Raw genomic sequence first — 22,374 nt, 5'->3', positions numbered from 1 at the left:
AGAGAGAGAGAGTCCATCCACTGATTCATTCCTCCAATGCCTGCAACAGCAAGAGCTGAGCCAGGCTAACGCCAGGAGCCAGGAACTCCATCCAGGTCTCCCACATCTATAGCAAGGGCCCACACTTGAGCCACCATCTGCTGCTTCAGGGTGTGCGTTAGCAGGACGCTGGATCAGAAGCAGGGGTGGGTTCCAGGTACTCTGGGGGTGAGGGTGGGAGAGGCATCTCAAATGGGCAGTTACCCTACTGCAGCACAATGCCTGCCCCATGTTCTGCTGATTAGTTAAAGAAAGCTTTTCTGAGGCCAGCGCTGTGGCGTAGCAGGTGAAGCTGCTTCCTGCAGTGCTGGCCTCCCATATGGGCGTGGGTTCAAGTCCAGCTGCTCCACTTTTGATCCAGCTCTCTGCTGTGGCCTGGGAAAGCAGTAGAAGTGGTCCAAGTGCTTAGGCCCCTGCACCCACGTGGGAGACCCAGAAGAAGCTCCTGGCTCCTGGCTTTGGATCGGCACAGCTCTGGCCATTGTGGCCATCTGGGGAGTGAACCGGCAGATGGAAGACCTCTCCCCCACCTCGCCTCTCAAATGAATCAAAAAACTTAAAAATAAATAAATAAATAAATAAAGCTTTTCTTCTGTGGTGATAGCATGCAAATGAACATGATTTTCATAGAGTGAGACTTCGCCGTCTTAGGTCGGGTTTGCCAATGCTGGGTGGGAGGAGGGGGCTGCACCCGTATAGCAGTTTAGGGCAAGGGTTTCAGAGTCTGACAGGCCTGGGTTCGAGTCCTAGTCCCACCACCGATGGCTCAGCGTGACCCTGGGCCATCAGCCCAGGGAAAAGTGCATGCCTGGCGGTGGTGTGTGAGGCACCCTGGGTCCCTGTGAGACAGACAGTGCTGGGCTGGCCAGCAGCAGGTGCTCCTATGTCAGCTCCCACCATAGTCGAGATCTATCTCCGGCTTGTTTCCATCCCCCCTCAAAGCTGGTTATCTCTTCAGGAGACAGGGAGAGTGAAAATAGAATTACCCTGAGCCCAGCATCAGCCTCGGGCGGGGGAGGGGGGGCCGGTGGCCTGCAGCAGCCCCTGTAATTGACAGGATGTCTCCCCTTGCCAGAAGCCCGGGAATCTAATCAAGTCCTGGGCCGACGTCAGAGGAAGCTGCAGCCCCGATGATTAGTGCTATGAACGGGCTGCCACAGGCGTGTGCAGCCCTGGAAGGCCGGCACCGGAAGAGTCAGCACAGGGGCCTGTGCCCAGCAAGACTACCCAGCAAGGGGCTGCTGCCACGAGACCTGGCCCCCAGCCCTGATGGCGCTGTCACCAAATGATCTGGTTATCCTTGCCCTCCGTGCAGGCTGTCCTGTAAGTGGGGGCCTCTCAGATACCAGGGCCCTTGGGGGATGCTGAGATGGACACGAAGCATCTGGCTTCGCCTGCGAGTCTGGTTGGTACGACCCAGTCTTCCTGAGCATGCCAGCTCCGTGGAGCCCGGAAACAGGAGCTTCTAGATCACGATGATGCCACTGACCCCCGAGGATCCGCCGGCCTCCTGCCGTGGTGCGTCTGATGGGCAGGGCCTCCCCAGTGCTCTGCCATGTCAGGGCCAGAGCTCTGGGGCGGGGATTCTTAAAGGGGCTTGGGGCAGCCCGGGGCGGGGGGGACCACACAGCCTGGCCCCTCCTACGCCCCACCTCCACGACTCCTGGATGGGCTTGCTGTCTCCAAGGCAGAATCTGTATTCCTGTTTCCCCAGCTGTCTCAGGTGGGCAACACATCCGCAAGTCTTGGGGGCTTTGAGACAAGGCCGTGGGAATCAGAGCTGCCTTCCCATGGCCGTGCATGAGGGTCCTTGCGGGCCACCTGTCCATGCGCAGGGTGCACACGCCTCTCCCCTGCCGGTCTCCAGTGGTTAAGGGTCCTGTGAGGCTCAGCAACAATGTTTCTGCTTCCTCGGGCTCGCAGGAGCCGCACCCACAGAGCAGCGGGGCAGGAGCGGGGAGCCCCTGAAGCCCAGGGGCAGAGCCGTGGGCTGACGGCAGTGGGGGCGGAAACACCCACAACTCAGCCTCCGCTCTGAGCCTGCAGCGGGCGGAGGCCTCCCAGGTGCCCAACCCTTCTGTCTGCCTCGACAGGGGATGGTGTAGGCTGGGCCTGTTTGTAACCAGAGCTCCTGCAGCCCACCGCTGCCCTCACACCACGCAGTCATTGGACCCGCACGGCAGCCACCCTGTCGGGGGTGTCTGCCTCCTAAGTACTTACTGAGCCGCTGGGCAGGAACCGAGGGACTCTGGATTGGAAACAAGAAGTAATACAACTTGGTGGTGGTATTTTCAAGTTATAATGACCTGGTCCCGGGCCTTCGTGCTGTAGAACATTAAGAGAGAGAGAAGTGTATTTCTTTATGACTAATATTTGAGATACAGATATATATTTTTTCAGTTTATCCACTTAGTTAAGAGACAGAGAGCGGTCTCCCAGTCACTGGTTCGCTCCTCAGAAGGCCACAACAGCTGTGGCTGGGTCAGCCCAAAGCCAGAAGCCAGGAACTCAACTGGGGTTTTTCACAAGGGTGGCAGGGACCCAGGCGGTGAGCCAACACCTGCTGCCTCCCTGCACATCAGCAGGAAGCCAGACCAGAAGCTGAGTAGCCAGGACACATGCAGGCACTCTGATATGGGATGCAGGCATCAACTGCTGAGCCAAACACCTGTTCCACAACATCTGATGTATTTTCATGTTCTCTTGGTCGTCCACAAACAAACGTGACTCAGTGTGCTATGCCAGCAAAACCGCTAGATTTGGGCTCAAGAGATCTTATTAAGATATGACCTGGGAAATGGGAGTCACACCTGCCCTACCTTCTTTACCGTCCTGTGACAGTGAGGACTGAATGAGACTCAGTGGCCTGGAGAAGTTTCATTGTCCCTGTCAGGGTCCCCAACACCCATGAGCCCCCTTCGCACATCTGCGTGCCTGGCACCAACCTTGTCCCACTGTTAATGGTGACTTGTTGCTTTGAACTGTTAGCTGTCTAAAACACACTCACTCTTTCATGTAACTGCCCTCTGCTATCTCAATCCAAGAAAGTATCCACAGCAACTCACTGATAGAAGCACAACGCTCTAAGACTAACATGAATGAACACACATAACAGGGGGCAAAGACAATAGGAAAGTGAGCGAAAGGTGATTCACAAAGAGGACTTACAAATGTTCAGTTAGCAAACTGGGGGAGAGAGGGCTTTAGCCTCATTCAGAGCCAAAAAATTCTAATTAAAAAATGAGATCTCTTTTTTGTGGGGGGAGGAGTTGGCTAGGAAAACAGAGAGAGAGAGAGAGAGAGAGAGAGAGAGAGAGAGAGAGAGGAAGGGGGGACGGGAACGGAAGGGATGCTGATGGGAGTGTAAATTTGATCAGCCTTTCTGGAGTGCAAGCTGGAAAGACACGGATGGCTTACGCACATCCAGGTCTATCCAGAGGGAGAGAGGAGAGGAGCCGGGTCAGGAGGCGGCAGGAACCCAGGAGAGACGTGCCGAGTCCTGCGCGGCTGTGGCAGGGGAAGGGGCACGGCCGAAACGGCGCTGCGTGACGCGGGCGTGCTGCGGGCATCCTCCATTCCCTTCCTCTCCCGTTTCCCAATGGCCAGGGGTGGGACAGGGCACAAAATAGAGTCTTCTGGCATTGTTTTTGTATCTGTTTCTAAAAAAGCGGGAACTGGGCCAAGCAGGCAGGAGCAGAGTTGAAAGGAAACTGGGCAGGAGTTGGTCATTGCTGAATGGGTCCTTGAGGGCTCAGTCATCGTATTCCATCTGCGTTGTGTGCGAGCTGAAGGTTTTCACAAGACGAAGCTAAAAACACTCCACGTTTACCATGCTGACCCAGGCAATCGCGGGTCTGTGCAAACATTTACCCCCAGAGATACTCACTGTGACACTGCTTCCAAAAGTGAAAAACTGGAAATACTAAATGGCCGATGATACATACCTGGCTAAATAAATAATGACCTTTTCACCCAGCCAGCCAGTGTTGAATTTTAATAAACATTTTAATAAACAAAGTCATTGTTGGGGCCGGTGCTATGGTGCAGTGGGTTAAAGCCCCAGCCTGCAGTGCCAGCATCCCATATGGGCGCAGGTTTGAATCTTGGCTGCTCCCCTTCCAATCCAGCTCTTGCTTTGGCCTGGGAAAACAGTAGAAGATGGCCCAAGTGCTTAGGCCCCTGCATCTGCATGGGAGACCTGGAAGAAGCTCCTGGCTCCTGGCTTCAGATCAGCTCAGCTCCAGCCATTGTGGTCATTTGGGGAGTGAACCAGCGGATAGAAGATACCTCTCTCTCTCTCTCTCTCTCTCTCTCTTTTTAAAGATTTATTTATTTGAAAATCAGAGTTACACAGAGAGAAGGAGAAGCAGAGAGAGGGAGGTCTTCCTTCCGCTGGCCTACTCCCCAGTTGGCTGCAACAGCCAGAGCTGTGCTGATCTGAAGCCAGGAGCCAGGAGATTCTTCCGGGTCTCCCATGTGGGTACAGGGGCCCAAGTACTTAGACCATCTTCCACTACTTTCCCAGGCCATAGCAGAGAGATGGGTCAGAAGTGGAGCAGCTGGGACTTGAACCAGTGCCCCTATGGGATGCTGGCACTGCAGGTGGTAGCTTTACCCACCAGCCCCGACCTCTCTCTCTCTCTCTCTGCCTCTACTTCTCTGTAACTCTGACTTTCAAATAAATAAAAATAATTATTTAAAAAAGTCATTGCAAATATTTATTAAGTGAAAAAATGGAAGCTTAGAAAATGCATAAAATATACTTGGGGGGTGCTGGTGCTGTGGTGTAGTGGGTGAGGCCGCTGCCTGCAGTGCCAGCACTCTATATGGGCACTGGTTCGAGTCCCGGCTGCTCCATTTCTGATCCAGCTCTCTGCTATGGCCTGGGAAAGCAGTAGAAGATGGCCCAAGTGCTTGGGCCCCTGCACCCACGTGGGAGATCTGGAAGAAGCTCCTGAATCCTGGCTTTGGATCGGCGCAGCTCCGACCTTTGCAGCCGACTGGGGAATGATCCAGTAGATGGAGGACCTCTCTCTCTCTGCCCCTCGTCTCTCTGTGTAACTCTGACTTTCAAATGGATAAATAAATCTTAAAAAAAAAAAAAAAAAAAACACTTAGAATGGGATTACTACAAGGTGTATTCGCTCAGTCTTCTCTAGGTGGTAGCATATTAAGTACAAAAGGAAAAAAATTTGGGGGGGGTTATTTTTAGTTTCTAATTTTTATACATTGAACATGCGTGCTCTTAAAATAATTATGCTGGGGCCAGCATTGTGGCATAGTGGGTGAAGCTGCCACTGTGATGCCAGCATCCCATATGGGTGCCGGTTTGAGTCCCTGCTGGTGGCCTGGGAAAAGCAGCGGAGGATGGTCCAAGTGCTTGGGCCCCTGCCCCCCAAGTTGGAGACCAGGATGAAGCTCCTGGCTCCTGGCTTTGGGCTGGCCCAGCCCTGCCCATTGCAGCCACCTTGGAAGTGAACTAACAAATGGAAGATTGTGCTTACGCTCTCTTGGCACTTCTCTCTCTCTCTCTCTCTCTCTCTCTCTCTCTCTCTCTCTCTCTCTCTAACCCTGATTTTCAAATAACTAACTCTTGAAAAAATATTGAAAATATAATTATACTGAATGTATAGATTGATTAAATTAGGTAAAGGAGAAAAGGGAGTCCAAAGAGAAAGAAAAAGCCAGCAGGAAGGGTAGGAGAGAGACAGGTATCCTATTCAGGGGTGGGAAACCTTTTGTGCCAGGACCATATGGATTATTTATAACATCATTTGCGGGACATAAAAAATTATCAACTTAGGGGCCAGCACTGTGGCATAGCAGATAAAGCAGCCACCTGCACCGCCGGCATCCCATGTGGGCACCGGTTCAAGTCCCAGCTGCTCCACTTCCAATCCAGCTCTCTGCTGTGGCCTGGGAAAGCAGTGGAAGGCAGCCCAGGTTCTTGGGCCCTGCACCTGCATGGAGAGGGCACAGAGTGCTTCTTCCTAGCTGGCTCTGTGTTCTCTGCTGTCCGGGACCAGGGGACTGGAAGCCGTGCCCAGCAGAGCAGCATGTGGGAGGAATCAAATGCTGTGGATCTGCCACACCAGCCCCAAGCTGCCTGCAGCCCCTGCTTCACGCAGGAGAGAACTTCGTCCTAACTGACGAGAAAGGCGTGCATTTCTGACTGGCATGGGGCTTACCAAAAAAAAAAAAAAAAAAAAAAAAAAAAAAAAAAAATCACAAATGTGTGGGTTCTGAAGAGGGTGGACAGGGTACACAGTAGAGCAGGGCCTGGCCCAGGGCCCGAGAAGCCCCTTGATGAAGTACCTTTGAGCTGAGACTGAAGAACCACGGGGACTTGCTGATCGAGCAGCGGGAGGAAGGGTTTGTGTGGGACGCAGAGACAGGGAAGGTGAAGGCAGGTCCTGAGGAAGCGCCTGGAGAGAGGGCTGGTACTCATCTGAACCTGCTGGGACAGACTCACTGCATTGCAAAAATAAGATAAAAAGTGCTGACCGGCCTGCGCTGATTGCATCAGCAGAGAAGACCAAAGCACAGATGATTAGTGGTTGCTGGGCTATCTTCATCTCTTCTCTCCCATTCAGCTTTCTGAACCACGGATGACCCAGGGGGTTAGGGGTTCAGGGCTACAGCCAGGCTGCATGTGTCAGACCCCATTAAAACAGAGCTTCACAAATCAAATCCATAAACAGTCTCTGAAACCTTCTGAGTGCAGGATATTTGCAGTAGGGATGCTGGTAGATGTTAAAAAAAATATTTAATGGGACCAGTGCTATGGCTCATTTGGTTAATCCTCCGCCTGCAGCACTGGCAGCCCATATGGGCGCCGGATTCTGTCCCGGTTGCCCCTCTTCCAGGCCAGCTCTCTGCTGTGGCCCGGGAGGGCAGTGGAGGATGGCCCAAGTGCTTGGGCCCTGCACCCGCATGGGAGACCAGGAGGAAGCACCTGGCTCCTGGCTTTGGATCGGCACAGCGCCAGCTGTGGCAGCCATTTGGGGAGTGAACCAACGGAAGGAAGACCTTTCTCTTTCTCTCTCTCACTGTCTATAACTCTGTCAAATAAAAAAAAATTTAGTGTGGAATCATCAGTTCAGGGGCACCGCAAGTGGATTGTGAAGACAGAGACAAAACTTCAGAAAACATTAATGCTACAGGAATGAAACAACAGGACAAGCAGACCCTCACAGAGTAACTCATAGATTGCGCAGACAGTACCAAGCAGGAGGGCTGATGATGAGCTCACAGTGAAGAGAGGTGGGGTGGGGGTGGGGCGTGGTGTGAGAAGGTCTGACGGAAGAGGGGCTCTAGAACCATCCCTGGAAGAAAGGTAGGGACATGGGAGGAGAGGGAGGGAAGAACTCGTGAGAGCAATGCACAGGGTCAGCCAGGAAGCAGGCAGTGTTGGAGGGTGTGAGCCACGTTAATGATGGCAACAACAATGTTAACATTAAGAAGGGATTTAATCTAGTGTTATTGTTACTATGCATTTGAGACGCAGAATACACACAGAGGGAGGCTGGCTCATGCTCCAAATGCTGGCAGCAGCCAGGGCTGGGAGGCAGAGCCTGGAGCCCAGGACTCAATCCGGGTCTCCCAGGTGGGTAGCAGAAGCTCAGTCACTTGGGCCATCTCCGGTTATCCCTCAGGGTCCACATCAGCAGGGAGCTGGAAGCAGGTGTCAAGCCCAGGCACTCAGGTGACACGTGGCTGTCCTAAATGTGTGTCGCTGCCAGGTGACACCTCGAGAAGGGACTTTTAAGGAGTTGAGTCTGTCCTGTTTCCACAGGCTCCACAGCCACAGATTCAGCCAACCACGGATCAAAAACAGTTTTCCGAAAATTACGTCTGGGAGCAGACATCTGGTGTAGTGGTTAGGGTGCTTCAGAGAACACCCACCCCTGTAACTGAATGCCTGGCTCCAGGCCCCGCTCCGCTCTGTCCAACCTCCTGCTCTTGAGTACCCTGGAGGGCAGCAGGTGTGGCTCACCAAGTTGGGTCCCCGCCACCTGTGTGGGAGACCCAGCGGAGGGCCCAGCCCCAGGTGTTGCAGACGTTTGGGAAGTGAACTAGTGAATGGGAGAGTTCTGTCTCTCTGTCCCTCTCCCTTTCAAATTATTTATTTATTTTTTATTTATTTGACAGGTAGAGATGTAGACAGTGAGAGAGACAGAGAGAAAAGTCTTCCTTCCGTTGGTTCACTCCCCAAATGGCCACCACGGCTGGCACTGAACCAATCCGAAACCAGGAGCCAGGTGCTTCCTCCTGGTCTCCCATGTAGGTGCAGGGCCCAAGCACTTGGGCCATCCTCCACTGCCCTCCCGGGCCACAGCAGAGAGCTGGACTGGAAGAGGAGCAGCTGAAACTAGAACCCGGCGCCCATATGGGATGCCAGCACCGCAGGCGGAGGATTAACCAAATGAGCCACAGCGCCGGCCCCTCAAATTATTTTTTTTTTAAATCAGAGAATTTTTAAAAATGTGTCTGTACTGAACATGTTCACCCTTTTTTCCTTGTCATTATTCCCTAAACAATACAGGGTAACAACTATTCATTTAGCATTTGCACCGTGTTAGGAAGCATAGGCAATCTAGAGCGGATTTAAAGTGATAAGAGGACTGCATAGGTGGTGTGCAGACACTACACCTTGTTATATAAGGGATTTGAGTATCTGAGGAGTTTGATACCCTTGGGCGTCCTGGAGCCAGTCCCCCCAAGGGAAGACTGTATTATAAAATTTCACCTTTCACTTAAAAAAAAAAATTTTTTTTTTGGACAGGCAGAGTGGACAGTGAGAGAGAGAGAGAGACAGAGAGAAAGGTCTTCCTTTGCCGTTGGTTCACCCTCCAATGGCCGCCGTGGCCGCGCACTGCACTGATCTGGAGGCAGGAGCCAGGTACTTATTCTGGTCTCCCATGGGGTGCAGGGCCCAAGTACTCGGGCCATCCTCCACTGAATGCATAAGAAAAATAAACTATGGAGCAAAACTCTCAACATGACCAAATCATTCTCTATAGGAAACTTGGATTTGCTAAACTCACTTTTATAAAATCATCTCTCCGGAAAGTGCACACACTCCACTTCTCAGGTGAAGACTCCAGGCACCAAAGACACGCGGAGTGACTGTGAAAGGACGCTTTCCTAGGCCTGTAGTGAGGGAGCTGGCCTCTTGTCGGTCACAGTGTGTTGCTTTTCTCAGGTGTATTAGTAAGTAACCCTCAGAGCATCTTTTCCAGTTTGGTTGCAGATGTAAACGATTACGTGTCGCCAAGTGCTTCCAGTCTCTGCACACCTCACGGGTTTGAAGCCTTCCTGTCCGAGGCGGGAGCAGGTGGAAACCCCCGCCCGCAGGTGCTGGGCTTGAAAGGTTGGTCCGAAACAGGTTGATCCAGCCTGACCTGAAACGGGCTCAGCACGCAGGCTGCAGGGCCGCCCACCAGCAGCTCCCCACGGAGCTGCCCAGAGCACTGCCCCAGCCCCGCAGCCACCACTGGCTCCCGTGCATGGTCACTTGAAACTCACACTGTCGCCTCCATTCAGCAGATGAGAGAGTGAGGCTCAACGGGGCGAGAAGCCAGCGAGTGGGCGCCTCACGTGGGAGCCAGGGCCGGGCACCGACCTCGCTTCCCGGTGCTGGAAAGATGCAATACCTAGCTCTCGCTCTTTTCTTTAAAACCACAAGCTGAAGGCAACCTAGACAGAGCACTGGGTCTGTCCCCTTGCATCCCAGGCACAAACAGCTTTCAGTGGATCCTGTTAAAGAAAGGGCCAGAAATACGCTTGTGGCCCCAAATGTCTAAACAGACACAGAAAACCCAAGAGGTAAGGAACAGAAGCTGAAATTACTACGGGGGGGTGGGGTGGGGGAGTACTCAGTACGCTGCCTCTGGCAGGCGGGAGTCCACTGTCTGGCGAGGAAGACTCCTGGGTCGGGCTGGGTACAGGGACACACTGGGCACCACAGCTCCAGGAATTCAGGAGGAGGCCAGTGGCAGGGCCCACCAGTTCGGAAAGGGCTGGAGTTCCGTGAGCACCGCTCCACAGGTTCCGAAGAGAAGGGAGACACACATGCTGCCGGATCAGATGGCGGCCCCAGGCAAGCGTCCAGAGTTACTGCCACTGGGTAAGTAAAACTTGGCCGCACCTGGGAAGTCCCCCTCGGTACCGTTTGTTTCTGCAGAGGGGCAGAGTGGCCATCTGGGGTTCCAGGGAGGCTGCAGTGTGGGCAGGGCCACAGCGAGTGATCACTAACCTGCCCCTCCAGAAAAGGGGCAGTTTTTACCGGCGCCCGTGTGCCAGGGATGCCCGGGGAATCCAGCGCCGCCTGGGTGCTCAGTGCCCTGCTCTCTCTTTCCCAGGGACCCGCAGCAAGAGCAGTGGCCCCAGGATTGCCTGAAACCTGAAACAGTGCTTCTGACCAGGAACTCGGGCCCCAGGTCTGAGCCACTGCCCACCCTGCTCATCCTGGCCGCGGTACTCAATTATGCTGGCAGGAAACCAACACACCATGCCACCATGATGCTATTATGTTTCATCTCTTTCCTGCTCCAAGATACTATTACAAGAAAGAAGCTCTCGGTGGGACACTCACACTCCCTGGACTGCCCATCCGTGACTCCATACATGTCATCCTACATGACTCCAGTGGAAAAGGTGTGTGAGCTTTTTTTAAGAAGCAAAGTTTCCAGAGACTGGCATTGTGACATAGCAAGTAAAGCCACCACTTGCAACACCCATCCCATATGGGCGCCAGTTTGTGTCCTGGCTGCTCCGCTTCTGATCCAGCTCCCTGCTAACGGCCTGGGAAATGCAGCAGATGGACCAAGAGTTTGGGCCCCTGCCACCCACTTGGGAGACCTGGATGAAGCTCTTGGCTTTGGCCTAGCCAACAGCTGACTGTTGACACCGTCTGGGGAGTGACCAAGTGGATGGAAGACCTCTCTCTGTCTCTGTCTCTCCCTCTCTGTATAGCTCTTTCAAAATAAATAAGGAAAAAAAAAAGACAAAACTTTCCATATTGGATATTTTTTTCTTAAAATCTGAGCATATCTGCTGCTGAATTTGAAATGCTTTATTTTTCTCAGTTTCTTTGAGGAGACTGAGACAGGAACTACTTTAAGCATCTTATATTCCAGATTCCATGCAGGCAGAAATGAATTTTCCTCTTAATTCAATCTGACCATGTTTCTAAATTATTTTTCTGCTCCTCATGGGATTTTAAACTCTTTGCTTAGTTACTTTCTTTCGTTTATGTATTTATTTATTTGAAAGGCAGAGTGACAGAGAGAGAAAGACACTTTCCATCTGCTGGTTCACTTCTCAAATGCGCCCTCACAGCCAGGGCTGGGCCAGGCCAAAGCCAGGAGCTGAAACTCCATTCAGGTCTTCCACGTGGGTAGCAGGGACCAGGCACTTGAGCCATCACCTGCTGCCCCCTTGAGTGCCCATTAGCAGGAAGGCGGATCCTGCGTGGAGGTGGGGCACTGGCCTCATGGCTCAGCAGGTTAAGCTGCCGCCTGCTACACCAGCATACCCTGTGGGCAACGTTCAAGTCCCAGCTGCTCCCTGCTAATGCTCCCAGGAAAGCAGCAGCAGATGGCCCAAGTGGTTGGGCCCCTGTCATCCACATGGGAGACCCACATGGAGTCCCAGGCTCCTGGTTTGGGATGTAAGCTAGAGGATGTAAGCTCTCTCTCTCTGTAGCTTTGCCTTTCAAATCAATCAATCAATCTGTGGGAACTCCTAACTATGAGGGGTCACGGGAGACCCAACCTCCTGGAACTCGCTGAGCCCCCGTGAGGGGTGGCAGTGGGACGACTTTGATGGAAGCAACACAATGTTCTCACACTGACTGTTCTGCAGGCTCCTTTCCTCCAACACGATCTACTGGCCGCCTTTGAAAATTGCATTTTGAAAGATTAGAAGAGTAATGGGAGAGAAAGGAGACAAATTGCCACCTTTAGTCAGGGCACAGCCACTGCGAGCGTTTTGGTGCATTTCAGTTTATTTATACACACTCTTTGTCTTACACTACTTTAATCATAATATACATATCGATTTTTCACCTGCATGTTTCATTGCATATTACATCGTAAACACTTCTGGTGCTATTTTGTAATTTTCACAGTAATTGTTTAAATGACTGCAAAATATTCCTTTGAGTGAATACTTAATAGGTTTTTTTCAAAATGATTTCCCTTCTGCTGGGCACTGAATTGTTTCTGTTGTTCCCTTGCCGTTACAAATAATCCCTTAATGGTATCTCTGTAGAGCTGAATATCTGTATTCAAGACGGTTATGTTGGGAGGGTTTTCTCCAAGAGGAATTAGTGGACTGGAAGAGAGAGACCCCCCCCCCCCACACACACACATACACAAATGCACTTCTGACAGTGTGGAACAAATTGTCAAATGGCTTCTAGGGGCCTGTATACACCCACCAGCAATCTACAAGAGAAGCACTGGTCTCTGTGGGCCACACAGCAGGAGCTGTGGAGAACATAAGTTTAGAAACATAGAATTTTCCTCACGCCTCCTAATCCTAACAGGAGTTAGAAATAAAGTCATCAGGAGCGCCTGTGTGTTGGAAGAAACTGTGCAGAATATCCTATATGCGTGATGCCCATCATCTGAAACACATTCAGGAGGGGATACAATCACGCAGATGTTAGTTGGAGCAGGAGCCTTATGTGGGTTACTTATATAAAAAGCAGTACACCTCTTTTAAAGGGGAGGGGAAACCACAAGTGACCAGTTTTCCTTTGTCCCGTTCTCTTGAAGGAGAGGAGAGTTTCCTCGTGGTATCATTTGCCTCTTGAAAAGCACTGCGGTAAGAGATGTGGCCTTTAGCAAGGTGCTGAGTGCAAGGGGTGGTTGGTAGGAATTGCCAATGTGATTTTTTTTTTTTTTTTTTTTTTGACAAGCAGAGTGGACAGTGAGAGAGAGACAGAGAGAAAGGTCTTCCTTTGCCGTTGGTTCACCCTCCAATGGCCGCCGCGGCCGGCGCGCTGCGGCCGGTGCACCAGGCTGATCCGAAGGCAGGAGCCAGGTGCTTCTCCTGGTCTCCCATGGGGTGCAGGGCCCAAGCACTTGGGCCATCCTCTACTGCACTCCCAGGCCACAGCAGAGAGCTGGCCTGGAAGAGGGGCAATCGGGACAGAATCCGGCGCCCCGACCAGGACTAGAACCCAGTGTGCCGGCGCCACAAGGTGGAGGATTAGCCTAGTGAACCGCGGCGCCGGCCTGCCACTGTGATTTTCCCTGTGCATGAAAATGGCCTTTTTTACTTATTGTCAAACATGTCCTCTGGCCATACCCCAAAATACACCCATAAATACTCTCCTCATTGTCTTTCCTGTGGATAAAATAATAATTACTGATTATTTCAGCAATAACAGAACAGCCAGTCAGTATACCACCTTGAATGGGTAACTAGAAGATTGAAAAATATTTGCCAACTGGACAAATTCCATACCAACTGCTTCTCCTGAAAGCCACCACATTCTGGACTCAAAATGTAATTCATGAACCAAATCTCTGATGCAAACAAGAAAGTTGCATGGTGTTGGCTTGTGCTAAGCAATTGTTAACATCTCCTCCACTTTGAGGGGCCCTTGGGCACACAAGGTCCTAGAGGACTTTTAAGTTCAAAGTCAACGTACTTTTTACGACTGAAAAACCACATAGGAATCTGGTAACCCTTCATGCAGTTACTATTCATTTTTAATAGGCTGCTCTTTGGGACTGTACGCATAACTGATTAACAGATTCTGATGGAAAGAGAGGAGGAGAGGTGTGCACCTGCATGTATGTTGCATACCCTTGTCCTCAAGAGTGGTTAAAGGGGTCTGGTGAACGTCTATAGGTCTATATGGTAGGTCAGATCCAAAAGGTGCTTATAGGTTTTACATAGACCAACAATGAGGCAACCTGTCTAAAGTCAACAGGGCTCAAATAGTACCAGGACCTCACCATGCAACCACAGACAAAACACACTGGAGAAAAACTAAGACATTAAAAAAAAATAAAGAAGAAGGGGAGGAAGAGGAAAAGGAAAAGGAGGAAAGAAGATGCCACTGCCTGGTATCATGGCACAGCGGGGAAGCTGTCGCCTGTGATGCCAGCATCTCATGTGAGCACCCGTTGGAGTCCCAGCTGCTCCACTTCCAATCCAGCTCTGTGCTGGTGTGCCTGGGAAACAGCAGAAGACGGCCCAAGTAGTGGTGTCCCTGCCACTCACATGGGAGACCTGCATGGAGTGCCTGGCTCCCTGCCTTCAGCCTGGCCTGGCTTAGGCCATTGTGGCCATTGTGGGGGTGAACTAATGGATGAAAGACCTTTCTCTTTGTCTCTCCCTCACTCTGTCTGTAACTCTCTCTCTAAAAAGAAAAGAAAAGAAATAAAAGAAAAGAAAAGAAAAGAAAAGAGAATACCAAATCTCCACCCAACAGACAGTTGGACAGAAAGTACAACCATCCCTTGGTACCCAAGAGGGACTGGTTCCAGGACTCCTGTGGATACCAAAGTCAGCAGATGCTTAACTCCCTCGTATAAAATGGCACAGCGTCTGCCATTTCATGGTGTTTATAACCATGCACATCCTCCCATACACGTTTATCTATTTATTTATTAAAGAGGTGGAGTTACAGACAGAGAGAGAGACAGAAAGGTCTTCCATCCGCTGGTTCACTCCCCAAATGGCCACAATGGCTGGAGCTGGGCCGATCCGAAAGCAGGATCGAGGAGCTTCATCTGGGTCATGGAGGTGAGTGCAGAGGCCCCAGGACTTGGGCCATCTTCCACTGCTTTCCCAGGCCATAGCAGAGAGCTGGATCAGAAGTGGAGCAGCCAGGACATGAACTGGCGCCTAATTGGGATTCTGGTGCCACTATACCAGCCCCCTCCCGTATACATTGACCCATCTCTAGATTGTTCACACTACCTAGTACAATGTAAATGCTAAGTAAATAGTTGCTATACTGTATTGTTCAGGGAATCAATCTACATGTTCAGTGCAGATGCAATTAAAAAACATTCCCAACTCACATTGGTTGAATCCATATGGGACACTGGGCTGCAGGCAGAGGCTTAGCCACTGTGCCACAGCGCCGGCCCCTGTAAGACTTTGTAAAGTAGGCTTGGCAATGCGTGTCAAGAATGCATGCAGAATTTCTACCTAGTAAATTCCACTTGTAACAATCTATACAAAATGATTCTCAAATTTAGGAAAGATGTTATGTGCTGAGTCTTACTACCACATTTGTATTTTTATCTGCATACCAATGTTCTTGCACAATAAAGCTGTATATAAAAGCAAATGATGTCTTTACACAAAATGATTCTTCAATGAATACCACCACTTACAAAATTATGTCTCAAAATCAGCATTAAGCCTGGTGATTAAGACAACTGCATCCCGTATCAGAACACCTGGGTTCAAGGCTTAGTTCTGACTCCTGACCCCAGGTTCTTCCTAACTCAGGCCCTTGAAAGCCATGCTGACAGCTCAAGAGTATCTGCCACTCGAGTGAGGCCTGGCTTCACTTCCCAGCACAGCCCAGCCTTGGCCACTGTAGGCATCTGGGAAGTGAACTAGCAGATAGGAGCTTGCTCAAGCACTCTCTCGCTCGCTCGCGCGCTCTCTCTCTGCCCTACTTAAATAAACAGCTCTCTTCAACTACCCCTCCCTATGTAGCGCTGACACTGGTGGGTGTCCTTGTGAGTTAGTATCTCTCTCTCCCTCATTATTAAGGGATCATCCAGTAATACATCCCATGCAAATCCACTTCAAAGTGAAAATGCAGATTTTACTCAGGAATGCAAGGCTTTTATGAAGCGGATGAAAGGGATGGAGGAGTACCTAAGACACAGGAAAAACCTTTGATGAACCAGTGTGGAGCCAGCAAAGTCTGATTAATAAAGGAAAGACAGGTGAGGACTGTGACACTATTGGCACTTCAGGAAAAAATGCTTGAAAAGATCAAAAGATTCAGAGCTACACCCTTGGGAAAAGTGCTGAAGCTTCAGCTATTTTTCTTCTGAAATTTGTCCTCTGTGACTTCACTGGTTCAAACGTGAAGTGGAGGATGTCCCTGTACTGTCATAAAATATTGTAAGCAGAACCCACGCTGGAGCGAGTGTTTGGCCTCGTGGCTAAGGTGCCCATGCGCTGTATGAAGTGCCTGGCTTTGCCATCTGCCTGCTGCTCCGGACTCCAGCTTCCTGCCCATGCAGACCCCGGGAGGCGGCAGCGATGGCTCACATGCTTGGGTTTCATGTTGCCCACGTGGGAGACCTGGACGGAGAGAGAGAGACCCCAGCTCCTGGCATTTAGGGAGTGAACAATGCATGGGGACAGTCTCTCTGTCTCTCTGTCTCTCTGTCTCTCTGTCTCTCTCTCTCTCTCTCTCTGCAACATAAATTTTTAAAGCATCTTTTAATTCAAAAGAAAAGAAAAAATTCTAAAATCAACACTATCTCTTTTTTTAATCTGACAGTTACTGTGTAGCTGCAGTTATAGTGTGTTAATAGTTTAAGGGCCAAATGAACTTTATTGATTACTTTGAAATTTGATTCCATTGAAAGTGGGTTCACCTTAATAGGCCTCTTTGGGAATCAAATTATACTTGAAAAATGAAGATTCCTGTAAATGGAATAACTGAAAACAAGATTAATCATCAATTAGGGAATGACTAAATAAATTAGGATATCATAACTTGATTATTTTTCCAGTAAAAATAAAGCTTTAGGATTTTTAATACCATGAATGTAAAAGATATACTAAGCAAAAAAAAAAAAAAGTATGGTGTACCTTATTGCAATTGTTTATTTTTTTTAAATTTATTTATTTATTTGAAAGGCAGAATTAGAGAAAGAGAGAGGAACAGAGAAGAGAAAGATCTTCCATCTGCTGGTCCACTTCCCTGATGGTCACACGGCCAGTCAGGGCTGGGTCAGGCCAAAGCCAGGAGCCTAGAGCTACTTCTGGGTCTCCCATTTCGGTGGCAGAAGCCCAAGCACTTTGGGCCATCTTCTACTGCTTCCCCAGATGCATTAGTAGGAAGCAGGATCAGAAATAGAGCAGCAGGGACATAAACCAATGCCCAAATTGGACACTGGTGCTGTAGGCGGTAGCTTAACCCACTATACCACAGTGCCAGCCCCTGCAATTTTTTTTTATTGCAGAGAAAAAGAAAATGATCTTAATTAGTTGCATATGAATAATGAGAAATTTTATATATTTTTATTTATTTAATTCTACCCTAATTTGAAAACTTCATGTGTAATTCTATTAAGTTGATGGAGAAATAAGAGTTTGAAGAAGGTAATGGGGTGGGAAGGCAGGTGTTTGGGTGCAGTCACAGTCACCACTTGGGCAGCCACGCCACGTCTCAGAGGGCCTGGCTGGAGTCCTGGCTGCTGCGCCTCCCACCCACCCAGCCTCCCGCTGATGCACATCTGGGAAGCAGACACTTGTATCCCTGTCACCAGGGAGGAGACTGTGATCCAACTCCAGCTTCCTGGCATCAGCCTGGCCCAACCCTGGCTGTTGCAGTCATTTGAGGAGTGAAACAATAGAGGGCAAGTCTCTGTCTCTCTGCCTTACTAATAAAATGAAAAACAAATTTGTAGAACAAACAGAATTGGTGACAAAAGCCTTCCAATGAAAAACAGAAGTCTCTGGTTCTACCCCCTTTCCAAGTTCATTCCCTGAGACAACCTTTTTTCCCCGGGTTGTATAACATGTAGCAACGAAGAGCAAACATATTATTTCACTGAAATAATACTAAACTGATTCATTCACACAGTTAGAACTCTTAGAAACATGTTTTATGCATCTCTTTAGAGAATCTAAAACAACTATGTTTAACACCTAGCAGTTCTCCAGCAGTTATCTTCTTATGACAAATAATATGATCTTACTGTTATTTTTTAATTTATATATTTGTAAAACTTATTTGAAAGGCAGAGTGACAGAGAAAAGGGAGAAGCAGAAAGAGGGAGAGAGAAAGACAGAGAGAGAGAGAGAATGTGCCTTCCAGTGGTTCACTCCCCAAATGCCCACAAGAGCCTGGTTGGGCCAAGCTGAGTCCAGGAGCTGGGAACTCCAGCCTGGTCTCATATGGGTCGCAAGGGTCCAAGTACCTGGGCCACCTTGCACTGCTTTTCTAGGTGCATCAGCAGAAAGTTGGATTGGAAACGTGACTCAAATGGACTCATAGCAGCGAGGACTCAAACCCGCCCTCAGGTATGGGATGCTAACATTACAAGCGGAGGCTTAACCCTCTGTGCCACCACTGCCTACCCCTGATTTCTTTTCTTATGTAGCCTTTTGTTTTATCTGGAGTTAATTACTGCCTTGTTTTTTCACTTGAACATTTTGCTACACATACTTTTTACATTTTTTCCCATCATGAGTTGTCCCTTAAAAAAACATTTACTTATTTATTTACTTATTTGAAAGAGCTGCAGGGAGAGGGGGAGAGAGTTTCCATCTGCTGGTTCACTCCCCAGATGGCCGCAATGGACAGAACTGGGCCAGGCCAAAGCCAGGAGCCAGGAGCTTCATCTGGATCTCCCATATGGGTGGTAGGGGCCCAAGCACTTGGGCCGTCTTCCACTGCTTTTCCCAGGATGTTAGCAGGAAGCTGGATTGAAAGTACAGCAGCTGGAACTTGAACCAGCACCCATATGGGACGCTGAAGTCATAGAAGGCAGCTTTATCCACTATGCCACAAGGCTAACCTCGAGGTGTCCCTTTTTAAAAGTTTATTTGAAAGGCAGAGAGAGAGATCATCTATCAGTGGTTCACTCCCCAAATGGCTGCAACAGCCTGGGCTGGGTCAGACCAAAGCCAAGAGCCAGGAACTCCATCTGGTCTCCCACATGGGTGGCAGGGACTCTAATACTTGAGCCATCATCTGCTGCCTTCCAGGGTGTGCATCAGCAGGAAGCTGGATCGGAAGCAGAGGCAGGACTCAAACCTTGGCAGTGTGCTGAGAGATGTGGCTGTCCCCAGCATGACAACCTGCTGGGCGACAACACCGGAGTTCCCCATTTACTTCTTCGATGTGGACTGCTTTCTTTCTCGGCCTGCTGTCCAATAGCCATTCTGGGGCCCCTCCTCAGTCGCCTCCCAGATGGGAACCACGTTCTCCCAGGTCCCGTGCCTCACGAAATCTTTCTGGATGTATTCCTTTGCTTTGCTGTCTCTCTTTCATCAGTAGCATCTCCATCTCTTATCCACACTGGAGGCTTTTCTTCTGTGCCTGGCAGCAGCTCGGTTGTATGGCTGGGGATGGCGAGACCAGGCCACAGGTGGGCACTTCCGTTCTTCCCTGGGGTGCTTTAAGTGCCAGGAGGTTGCTCCTCTGCATCTGGACTTTTCGAGACTGTTCAAGGAAAACATCGCCAGTCTTCTGCCAGCCAGCCTTCCCCGTGAGGGTGGGGCGGAGCCTCCAAATCCAATCCCCCTGCTACAAGTTTCAAGCAGTTTCCCGCTTGCGAACCCCGTGCCTCAGCTTACCTTGCTTCCAGGTCTCTGCCCAGTCTGTCGTGCTAAGGGACAAACAGGCATGATACTGACCACTTGGTCTTGGCCTCGGCTGTCTAAAGACCTGCAGCAAGTTGCTCATGCGCACTGACCAGGCAGGACAGCTTAGAGCCTAGGTTTTGAGGTCACCATTGACCGAAACTAAGTCCCTACTCTGCCTCTTAGCTGTGTGATCTCAGACAACTAATTTCTACTTCCTGACCTATCAGCCAGAGGTGGCGAGGAAACAGGACCTCACCGAGGTGAGAGAATGAGACAAGATGAACAGGGCACTGTGCCTGGCGCCCGAGAACACTGCAATGCTGACCTAATGAATGGCAGCCAAGGTAGTTACCAGAGTTGACCCTAATCGAGTGACTGGTTTATAAAGCTCATGCCTACTCTACACGGTGTTAATTTCCAGAGCAATTCAACCGCTTGGTACAATCAACCAAATGAAAAATGCCATCCGCGGCACATTTAATGGCCCAGGTAATGCATTCACTGCAGGAAGGCTGGAGGCCACGTTGCCCAAGTCAGATCACGCTGCTCACTGCCCCCTCCCACTGCTGGGATCCAAAGAGTCTGCTCTGTGCGGTTTGTAAGTCTGTGGACCTAAAGCAAACCCGTAGTCAGCTCTGGGAATGCGTGCTCAGGACACACATGATTCACGGCCCCGGGCTGGTTCCCCGCCTTGGAACATTTTCCACCAACGTATCCTTTTTATTTATTTATTTTTCAGGACAAGATGTTCTCACTCAGTTAATGACTTTTATTTGCAAAACAGCATGGATGAGGTGACACCAGGGAGCACAGCTGTGAGGAGTGAGGCCCTTCCGTGAGAGCGAAGGGACACGGGCACAAACGATCAGTCCGCTGTCCTGCGCCACTGCTGCCCCAGTTATCCAGCGCAAGGCATCCTTGCCTCTCTCTGACTTGCCACATTGTCTTTGTTGGACGTGAGACCCCTATCCATTCCAGGCTCTGTTCCTGAGTTCTGTGAGATAGCTCAGCTTCTCTGTCAGATGTCTGCTGTATGTCCCAATCATAATTACCAATGACTATAGTCCTTCAAACCACCCTGAGGCTACTTCGTATTTTCTCATTCTTTCAGATTGCTTATGTCTTTATTTTATGACACCTTACTGATTTAGCTACTTATCTAACAGAGCTCATTTTTATCATAACTCATATGGAAACATGTGGAAACATTTGGAAGGAGAAAAGCATTTTCACATTATAGAAATGAAAGAAACTGGAGATACTCTTCATTTTTGTTAATGCAATGATCTACTTAATAGCGCTAATGCTTTTATCCATTAATTCAACAAATGCCATATGCCATCCACTTTTCTAGGTGCTGGATATGCAAGAGTAAAACATACAAAAATCCCTGCTTCAGGGCTGGCACTGTGGCGTAGTGGGCTAAGCTTCTGCCTGTGGTGCCAGCATCCATATGGGCACCAGTTCTAGTCCCAGCTGCTCCTCTTCCGATCCTGCTCTCTGCTATGGCCTGGGAAAGCAGTGGAAGATGGCTCAAGTGCTTGGGCCCCTGCACCAGCGTGGGAGACCCGGAAGAAGCTCCTGGCTCCTGGCTTGGGATCAGCCCAGCTGCGGATGTTGCAGCCATTTGGTGAGTGAACCAGTGGATAGAAGACCTCTTCTCTGTGTCTCTCCCTCTCTCTCTAACTCTACCTCTCAAATAAATAAATAAAATTAAAAAAAAAAAATTCCTGCTTCAGGAAGCATCTGTTCTAGTGGTAGAGTTGGATAGAAACAGGATAGGTAAAAATGAAATGTGGAGCCAAAGGAAGGGGGGCTGGAAATTTGAGCAGGTGCTGTGAAAGACGTCACTGAGAGGCCGTCTTTGAGGGGCTGGCGCTGTGGCATAGCAGGAAAAGCCGCTGCCTGCTACGCTGGCGTGCCAAATGGGTGCCGGTTCAGGTCCATCTGTTCTGCTTCCAATCTAGCTCCTTTTTAATGCACCCGGGAAAGCAGTGGAGTTTGGCCCAAGTGCTTGGGCCCCCGCACCCACGTGGGTGACTCGGAAGAAGCTCCTGGCCCCTGGCTCCTGGCTTCAGCCAGGCCCAGCCCTGGTTGTTGCAGCCATTTGGGGAGTGAACCAGGGCATGGAAGATCTCTCTCTCTCTCTCTCTGCCTTACAAATAAATCTTTAAAAAAAAAATGGCGATATTTAAGACCTAAAGGAATACAGAGCTGCTCTCCTGCAGCTCCTCCCTGACCAAGCTGGCCTTTATTCTCTGAGCTTCTGATGGAAATCTTAGAACACAGACAACAGCAGCAGCTGCCATGCACTGAGCTCCTGCCGTGTGCAAGGGTCTGCGCGGGGCTGTGTCTGCCACATGTCGCTCGCCCTCACGTCTCTCCTGCTGGCCACGGGATGCGAGCACCTGCTTGCCTCTGGCACCTGCTGCACGGTGGATCCCTCCAGACTCGTGTCCACATCCCTGATGAGGGCCCCCCTCTTACCTCACCCCCTTGGAAACAGTAGCAAAGAAGGACCCCCCACCCAGCAAGTTGGACGGGAGAGAAATCACTGGCCGGTGCATCTGTCAGCATGGCGGGCTATGCCAGATCTCCGAGACGATGCTGAAGCAATGTCCCAGGACCAGGCGAAAATAAATGGGAAAAATCGCAATGAAAGCAGCATTGAGAAAGCCTTTCTACACGGAGCTGGGAGGCCATTAGCAGAATTGGACTTACGCACTTCTCGAGCCAATCGCTTGAAGGTGGACTTTCAATTACCTTTGGCAGCACCGAGAATGATTGCATAATTAC

The 22,374-nt window shown here is 50.2% G+C and overlaps 1 protein-coding gene across 3 annotated transcripts in view; it reads right to left on the bottom strand.

Annotated features, from left to right (window-relative positions):
- STPG4 (sperm-tail PG-rich repeat containing 4) overlaps positions 1-22,374 on the bottom strand; it is a 50,832-nt gene that overhangs the window by 1,256 nt on the left and 27,202 nt on the right. The window contains exons 6-8 of one of the 3 annotated variants that reach the window (XR_011386656.1): positions 9,087-9,798; positions 6,355-6,510; positions 2,260-2,364 (exon numbers count right to left, since the gene is read on the bottom strand). Coding sequence is in view for 1 of the 3 variants with exons in the window: in XM_002709726.4 (XP_002709772.2) it covers positions 2,260-2,364 (105 nt within the window). In the remaining 2 variants the exon portion in view is untranslated. Of the gene's footprint in view, positions 1-2,259; positions 2,365-6,354; positions 6,511-9,086; positions 9,799-22,374 lie in introns of those variants that run through there. The other 2 variants (XR_007916514.2, XM_002709726.4) reach the window with 2 other exon arrangements.

The sequence above is a fragment of the Oryctolagus cuniculus genome, chromosome 2 (genome assembly GCF_964237555.1).
Source record: "Oryctolagus cuniculus chromosome 2, mOryCun1.1, whole genome shotgun sequence".
Lineage (NCBI taxonomy): Eukaryota > Metazoa > Chordata > Mammalia > Lagomorpha > Leporidae > Oryctolagus > Oryctolagus cuniculus.
Note: the sequence above shows the minus strand (reverse complement) of the source record. Positions and strands in the feature narration are given on the sequence as shown.